This window comes from Scyliorhinus torazame, chromosome 18 (assembly GCF_047496885.1).
Source record: "Scyliorhinus torazame isolate Kashiwa2021f chromosome 18, sScyTor2.1, whole genome shotgun sequence".
NCBI classification, from domain to species: Eukaryota; Metazoa; Chordata; class Chondrichthyes; order Carcharhiniformes; family Scyliorhinidae; genus Scyliorhinus; species Scyliorhinus torazame.
This window is the reverse complement of record NC_092724.1, coordinates 49,638,207-49,647,299: the sequence shown is the minus strand read 5'-3', so window position 1 is coordinate 49,647,299 and position 9,093 is coordinate 49,638,207. Positions and strand designations below refer to the sequence as shown.

The following is a 9,093-nucleotide window of genomic DNA, read 5'->3' as shown; positions in this document are numbered from 1 at the left end:
GAAGTAGTATGTGAATGATGGCCCTCTAATGCCATGACAATCTCTCCATTAACCTGTACTGGCAAGGTTGTCATAAAACATAATGTGGGTTCAGCCAAATAGTCACCTATATACAATGCAGCTCCGGTTAAATTCACTACGTTAATTCCACTAGGTGTACCAAGGAGATACTTACATCTTAAGCTTTGCACGAGTTGATTATCCTGCAGCACGAAAGTGGTACTTGACAATACAAGCCAGCAAGTTTATGGTTTCTCCCCCCTCTAAGCTGAATATTTTGGGAATACAAGGACAAGATAGATCTAATAACTACAAGCTACACTATTTAGTAATGTATGACTAACTCACTTTTATTATGCCACCCAATCAGCTCAGTCAGTGGAATTAATTTGTACAGAATTGGATTTAATCATGCAATATTTATTAGAATAATTACAAAAATACATACAACTGCAAAAGGAACAAAGCTGCCCCAGACTGTTAAATGCTGACTAATTAGTGGGATAACTGGCTGGTTATGGCTTGAAAACCAAACTGCAGCAATTTTTTTTTTTTTTTTTTTTTTAATATATAAACAGTGAAACTGTGAAACTCCAACCTATTAATTACAGTAGTGGATTATTGAATTTTATTTTGTCCCTGATCTTCAGCCAGCTGTGGGATAAAGGGTCCCACCAGCCAGTTAAGGGGGGTGTTGTGAAGCAAATAGTCCATCACCCCATCTATTCCCTCACTAATCTTCAGCATTTGCTCTTTAGTCTGGGTCAGGAATGGTGCAGACAGATCTTGGAAGGACGTGGCTGAAGAAAGAGAGCTGTAGATTTCTTCTGCTAATTTACAGACCTGCTGCACTTGATCTTCAATATTCTGAGGCAGACCACGAACACTTGAAGCCAGTGTTCGGCAGATGGTTTGGAGTTGATCAGAAAAAGTCTGAGTCATGGCCAGTGTTTCAGATTCAATTCTCTGGAATAAAGAAAACCAAATTAAAATTCAGTCCAGATCTATTATTTCAGCAAGAGGTGGAATTTAAGCAGAAAGCTGCTTGCATGAATTTCCCCACTCATGATTTCAGAATGTTATTCTCCATGTCAGAACGGTCACTGTGGCTTGCTTTTCTTTAAATAAAATGTTATCACATATTTGGAACTAAGATGGACAGCAAGGTACACATTGAATGAGCTCAAGTAGAGAACTCATGTAAATATTGTAGTTACTCAATAAACCTTTGGTACTACTGTAAGAGTTTGAATCTTCATCAGGATTCAGAATACCTCATCACTAACCAAGGAATGAGTAGCACATGTTACCTACCACACAGGTAACAAAACATGGTACCAGTCGAGTGGCTTTAACAGAACTAGTTAGAGAAGGTTGGAAAAAAAAAAAAAAAAAAAGACATTGGACTGTGGAAGACTTCGCAGCAAATGGATTCTCGACGGCCAACTATGGGACTCATTGGACCTCTAGGGCAGCTGGAAACAACTGGTAATTTTAAGTTAAGACTGGAGAAGATTTGAACAGATATTACATTTATCGCAGCTGATGGTTTAAGCACGGTCTCTAATGCAATGAAAATAGCACTACTACTCCTCTGAGAAATCTATAATTGCTTTAATTATTTAGGAGAAGATGACACCAAAATAGAAGTAATAATTTGATGAACACAGTCACTCTGGTGAGATGCTGGAAAGATTTAAACAATTGTCATAAATGCAGAGAAAACTGAGGGCCGGTCACTGATTTTATTACAAATCTCAAGTTAATACCACAAGGCTGTGAATATTCTGATTTCAGAGACACGGATAATGAATCAATTAATTTCTGGACTATCTGATAAAAATTTGAGGGAAGAACTATCACAATAAGCATCTAACTCTAGAAGCTGCAATACAAAAATGCCTTGCTTATGAACAAAAACAATATCAATGAGCCTTTACAGTCAGTGGCTGGAAAAAAAAAAAAAAAAAAGGAAAAACGGCGCCAAAACTTACGAGGCAGACGCAGGATCTCATTTGATGCAACAGCACTTGATTGGCAGCCATCTTAGCAAGAGCGTTTTGGCCAGTATGCACTTCTCAAAAGGGAAATGGCAAACTGCAATTGTGCGCAAGCGCAGTTGCGCCAAGAGTGCACAGTAAAGGAAACTCGAATTGTGCAATAAGAGTCCTACGCATGACGTCAGAGGACCAGGACCACTTAAAGGGAAATGCATGGAAATGAATAAAATAAATTTAAAGCTGCAAAACCCAATTTTCTTACCCCAAACAGAACAATGCCCGAACTTACACAGCAGTTGAGAATAACTTCAACACCCTGGAACAAGCGCAACACTGCTCAGACATGGCTGAGTTACTCAGCTATGTGGATCACAGCGATGAAGATATCACAGGATGTGCAGGATCAGAGAGACAGACTGACATATCGCAGCTCGTCTGCACAGAAGCACTCAAATAATCAGACGACGGGTACTAGAGACCACGTCAATAGAAATCCTGAAGATTGACTTGAGCACCAAGAAATCAAAGGCGATTCAAATGAATCGAAACAACTAAGAGAGCACCCCAGAAGAGCAGCAAAGATCAGATGATTCAAGCGAACCAGAAAATGACTCTAGAAGGAGGAGTACCAAGGGAGCAAAGCAGAGGAATTGAATCCACCACAAAATGACCTGATGTCACCAACATCAAATCATTCTCACAATTCTCAAGAAATGCTCAATGCAACGGATACCACAAAGGACACCAACACCAATAACTGTGACAATGACTCACATCATCCAAATAGAATACTCATTTGAGCGCAACAGCGAAAACAACATGTAGTGCAACGAGCAACAACACCACAAAGTGCTGCAGAAACAAGGACGACAACATCAAAAACTACAAGCACAACAACCATAACAAAACAGAAACAACAAGCATGACAAGAAAATCAAGCATGACGAAAACAACAACAAGAATGACAACGAAAACGACAACAATGGTACAACTCTGCACATGAAGGACAATGCCACAGCACACTGCAAAATGGCAAGAGTACAAACATACCATGGCAACAAATCTCACGAAGTCACATTTGCTCCACAACAAGCCAACCAGTCTTCAAGAAAGATGACATGCAGAATCAATACTACAAACACAGGAAAAAGTCCAGGTCAGACAACAGAGAATCACTACCACAAGCATAGAAAAAACAACAACAAAAAACCCATAAAATCAGACAACAAAGTGATTCGACCATTCAGATACCTCATTGATGACTTCTTGGTTACTTAAACACAGGAACACTGATGACAGTCACAAAGAAGTACCAACATCACCACCTCAACACCCAAGAAAGCAACTCGACCGAACAGTATGGATTCAAATTTAATTTTTTAATTCATATTTAAAATTGGACTCAAATATGAATTGGCTTTGTACAATGTCAAGATCACTACAATTTGTACAAAACATCATTTGTCTACCTATTTCACAAGCAAAAATACCCAAAAACTTGACGGAATGTATTAACATTTGACGGACTAACTCATTGATTTCATGTCATGCATTTGCAAACTGCATCCATTGTTTGTTCAATTTTCTTTACAACATATGTAACATGGAAAGAAAAAAGGGGGATGTAGTGATCACTATATGTGCATGTACACAAGGGGTTAATGTGTAATCAGTAGCACCACATGATCACTAGAGGGCCGAACCAATAAGGGTATAAAAGGCAGCCACATTGGGGCTCTCTCTTGGGTGCACTGATCAAAGCAACAGCAGACTAGTTTAGATGACCAGTGGAGTTATGTATAGTTAGATCTCGTTAACCTGATCACAAGTATCAAAGTTGAAGTAGAAAACTCATGTAAATATTGTTCTAGTTACTCAATAAACCTTTTGGTACTACTGGAAGAGTTCAAATCTTCATCGGGATTCAGAATACCTCATCACTAACCAAGGATTGAGTAGCACATGTTACCTACCGCACAGGTAACAATATTTATGATGAAGAGCAGAATGGCTCCAAGATTTTTAAGGCAACCCAAGACAAAAGCAGAGCTAGGTGAACGGGCAAGAGGCAATGGCAGATGAAAAGGAGAGTGTCAGCATATACAGAATTGATGTATTCCAATGAGCAGGCCAATAGCTCTGGTTAGATAATGCAACCAAGAAGAAGCAAACAAGGGAGAAACAAAAAGCAGGAATCTTCAAGAGAATATGTTTAACCAATTTATTGAGCTTTTGGGAAACCAGTGGATGCGTTGTACCTGGATTTTCATAGGATGCCACAGGTTGTGGAAAATACCTGGCCTTATTTATATTACAAGAACCCTATAAGCAATTAACGGTGGGCAAACTTTATACAAAACAGATTAACAGAATGATTATGCACAAGCAACCTCTTTCAGCTCTCCAGTCAGAGGTCACCTGACTCGAACATTCACTTACAAGACTCCAGTGGCCAGTCAGTGAATTACAACCATGATATCATTATAATACCCTTAGCCAGCCAACAGGGACAATAGCAGGCTGCCAAATTTGCTCATGACAAAGGTGGGTAGGAATGAACAATATGAAGCGGCATAGGAGGTTACAAAAGGATTTGGCAAATGAGTACAGTTAGAAGAATAAAAACTATTGCAGAGCTCCATGGGGGTGGGTTGAGTTGGAGTTTTGGGGATGCAGGTGTTGGAAGCAATGAAGGATCTTGACAAGGTGGATGTGGGGTGGAGAGATAAAGGAGGAATTGAGGTCTCCTGGTGGGAGAATCTAGAACTGAGGAGAGTCATTTATTTAAAGTGATGAGGTGAAATTCTGAGGGCAAGTGTCTCTTTGGAATTCTCAGAAGACAGTTTAAGGAGAGCCATGATAGAACATAGAACAATACAGCGCAGTACAGGCCCTTCAGCCCACGATGTTGCACCGAAACAAAAGCCATCTAACCTACACTATGCCATTATCATCCATATGCTTATCCAATAATTAGATCAAGACCGTCAGATATCTAGTCACATCCACCAGACAAAAAAAAAAAAAAAAAAAAAAAAAAAGCAATTCCTTCAAGTGACTGAGTCATTAGCAGGAGGGAAGCGGATAAAACTGCCTCTACAAGAGTTCTTACTTCAGATTGGTCAGACAGTTCCTCTTTTGCTTTGCCATCAGGCTGTTGCTTTCTCCAGTCCACCAGGATCCGAGTCAAAGTTGCTCGAACATCCTCGAGTTTGAGGTGTGTGGATTCAGCACTTCTTTTTGCAGATTCAATCTAAAAGAAAAAAGGCATAATTTAGAGGTATGGGGCAGGATTCTCCCAGCCCTGGGCCGGAGAACCCAGTGAATGAGCCACACCGCCCCGACATTCCCTGTAGAGCAGAGAATTGGTGCCATTGGCGCCAGCATGGTTGGCACGGCACCCCTCTATGCAGCTGGCCTACCGATTCTCCAGGGCCGAGCAGCCATAAGTAAACAGTCCCGCCGCGCCATTCTAACCTGCTCTGGGCTGGTGGGAAAGGGGCTGGCATGTTGTAGGAGGCCACTGCATGTGCGCTTTGGTGCCGGCGCCACATCCTCGTTGGCGCAACTGTGCATGCGCAGATCCCGTGGCGCACAGTTTGCGCCAGGATCAGCAGCTGGAGTGGCGCGAACCGCTCCAGTGAATTAAATACTGGGAGCAGCCCGTTCAGTCGTAAAACACGACAGCGTGGACACTGCCGTGGGATTGGAGAATCCCACCCAGGGTTCTTGCAATAATTCTTGGATGGTGAAATGCAGTTACAGCAGTGACTAAAAATAATGTAGTGAACATTCAGTAACCTTTCAGGCATGGCAAATACCAAAGGGGAAGATCAAGAATTGAAGACTTAACATATTGATCTGGATCAGAAGACAAGAAACAGCCAACCTGGCATCCAGAAAATCGGTTTCCTTACCAGATCTACAAGATTGTAGAGATGAGAAAGGGTCTCCTGGCCATTCTGTTTGGCTTGCTGCATCTTGGAGATGGAATACTGGTATGCACGATTGCGAACTTTAGATGATAAAGATCCCAAGCGTACATAATAACTTTGCTCTTGTACTGCAGCAGAGTTCGATCCTTCTGTGGAAGTGGCCACTTTAGCTGAAAGAAAGCCCAAATATATCAGACTGCAGTAACTCATCCCACCCGCAAGTCATCAAGATATTGTAAAGCCAATAGAATAGAAGGGATTGCAGGAAAACCAAAATGGTTCCCAAGGGTTTCAAAAATATATGCTGTAATTATTACTTTTACCAGCAGGGTTAGTTAATACTCCACCCAGCAGTGTAGGTTCAGAAGCCAAATAGCCAACCATTACTTTTAGTTACCTAGTTCTTCCTTGGTCATAGGAAGGTAATGATCAACAAGTTCCTCAGATTTGATGAGAGAAATATCCACACCAGTAGCCACAAGTTGACCCACAGCACTGGCACCTTCAATCACAACAGCTTTGGTTTTTTCCAGGTTGCCTTGGACTGCAGTTGTAGTCATGTCTACAACTCCCATCACAGATTCTTTCACATTGGCCATCTTGGATGACACAAGCTCCTTGGTTTCAGCCAGGACCTGAAAAAGCAGGAACATGTTTCCTATTCCATTCCCATTACAAGTAGCATTTTTTCACCAATTGCCACCAAAATCCAATATAACAAGCTCAAAAATTCCACAACAGTATCACATTAAGAGGGGTCAAGCTTTTAAAGGCCATTGGCCTGTTCCCACACAATTAACAGAGTACCTTAGGATCAGGCATGCAAGGACAAGGCTTAAAAAAAAAAAAAAAAAATCCCAAAATGGAATATTACATAGTGGTGGTGATGAATTAAACTACATGTCCAACTTCTTATGGAATAGCACTAACCTGGTCTGTCACCTGATGAAGGATAGGAAGCTTCTCCTCCAGTTTATCCAAGCCTTTACAGGCATACTCATTAGCTACTGCAACTGAGCATACAACAACAATGAATGTTTTACAGTTCTGTCATTCAAGATATTGTACTGTTCTTGGATCAGGAAGGAATAATTGTCTTTGCACAACATCTAATAATCATCTGGATGATCACTCACCAAGGCATAGTAGGCTATGGACCCAAGTGCTGGTAAATGATTTACAGAAGTTAGGCATTTGACAGCTGGTATAGACATCTGTGTACTGAAGGGGACCCCACCATGTCAGTGTTGTACGAGGACTCTTATAGTTAAGTGGCAATCACAATGTACTAAAATGGCCAAGTTTAGGATGGAATAAGTGCTGCCCATGTATCACTAACTACATCAGTATCACTAACTACACATCAGTCAATGTCTAAACTATTCAGTGACTTGTCTAGTTAGACACATCAAGTGATTACTACACACATGGAGTTAAAAAACTGACAATGTAGGCAAGTACTTATTTGAAAAATAAGTGATTCCACTTACTTTGAGGTTCCAGCTTGTCTACAATTGGTTTAGCACCAGTGGCAGCTACAGTAGAGATGGTCTTCACTCCCTGCTCAGCCAGATCACAGATGGTCTTCACAGCAGGTGAGCTCTCCTTGGTGCTCATATACACAGCAGATACTTGCTCACAGGCAGAGCTCACAAGCGGCAGACTGGTCACTCGATCAACCACATTCTGCAAGAGGTTAATTATTTAGTATCTACTGGAGATATATATATTTTTTTAAAAAACAGCAATTTTCACTATTTAGGAGGCAACTAGCCAGGACATTGAAATCAGATGATTTTGAATGAAAAAAAAAAAAAAATCTAGATCAACATTCAGTTCACAAAAAGGCAGAATAAATACAAATAAATCCATCACTCAAGGGATTAAGACTAACAAATCCATCACTCGATTAAAACCAACTAGCTAATCTCCATTCATCCTAAAGTTAGTGCTGATGCCCAAGAGTACACATTTGATTTGAATTATTGTCACATTAGTATACAGTGAAAAGTAGTTTCTTGCATGGGATGCAGACAACACATACCATACATAGGGGAGTAAGGAGACTAAACTGGCTAGTTCAGCTGCAGTTAATTTTGCATCCCTAAATAATTTAAATATAGGGAGTAGTTAATTGATTGGGTAATCAAGCAGAGCACTGCAACACCAATGAAATCAGTTGACAAGTGGTTGGATTTCAAATTCTCATACACATTGGGAAGGCCCAGACAATTGTGCATTATTGAAATAGCATTGCTATTATGCCGACCCAGAGTTTCACATTAAAGTAAGCCCCCTAAAAAAGGATCAGATTTAAATGGCAGCTTGAACAAGCTAATGTGAAACAGATATTCTCTCCACACAGGCTCTTACCTGGTTTCCATTTTCCTGGCCCTCAGTGTTGGCAACATTTTTTGTTGATGCCATAATGAGCTGCAAAAATCCTACTTAGAAATAAAAACATTTCTCAAGTTTTTAAAGATATAACAGCATATCTGCTAAAGCTACTATAGAAACATTAACATAGAACAGCAAAGATCCTCCTAAAGAAAAACACAGAAGACCATAAAAGGCCCAGAAAGTTAAACAAAACCAAGATGACAACATTTACTTAAAATACCACTTCAGCAGAACTAGTGACACTATCCTTCAGTTTTCTCACAGACTCCAAATAAAAAAAAAAACCCTTACCTCCTACAACTTGGCATGCTCTCCTATTAGTGGCACATACAATGCATTTATACACCTGATTCCATTTGCTTGCGAAGACTCTTTGTTAAACTAACCAATAGAAATTCACAAAATAGCTGTTCCAATTGCAGTGAGCCTCAGAAACAGGGTTTAATCAGGTTCCAATAAAATTCAATAGATTATTAAGAGGCATTTTAAGTGAGTGAAAGATAAGCTAGTCTTTGGGCTAAGGTCAAATATCAGATCAAGCCCAACACGAGGTGCCAGTGGAAAATTACCCAGTAATGTTATTGTCAGCTTGGACCTTGTATGTCTCCCTTCTGGGAGAGAATGAATTGGATTCAATTTGAATTAGTTTTTGGAGCAAGCAAAAAGATCTATTAAGGAGTTGCCCTGACACTCTGTGCAATGGTGTTGTAACTGAAGAAAGGAACTCTCATGCTATAAGTAAGAATTATGCTTACTGA

General features: G+C 40.3%; 1 protein-coding gene across 1 annotated transcript in view; it reads right to left on the bottom strand.

Annotated features, from left to right (window-relative positions):
• Positions 1-475: 475 nt before the first annotated feature.
• Positions 476-9,093, bottom strand: part of LOC140394731 (uncharacterized) — a 76,195-nt gene continuing 67,577 nt past the window's right edge. The window contains 8 exon segments of the mRNA XM_072481949.1: positions 476-966; positions 5,113-5,253; positions 5,918-6,105; positions 6,333-6,570; positions 6,866-6,948; positions 7,426-7,621; positions 8,309-8,382; positions 8,627-8,711. Of these exon segments, the coding sequence (XP_072338050.1) occupies positions 619-966; positions 5,113-5,253; positions 5,918-6,105; positions 6,333-6,570; positions 6,866-6,948; positions 7,426-7,621; positions 8,309-8,382; positions 8,627-8,711 (1,353 nt within the window). The 3' untranslated portion in view covers positions 476-618.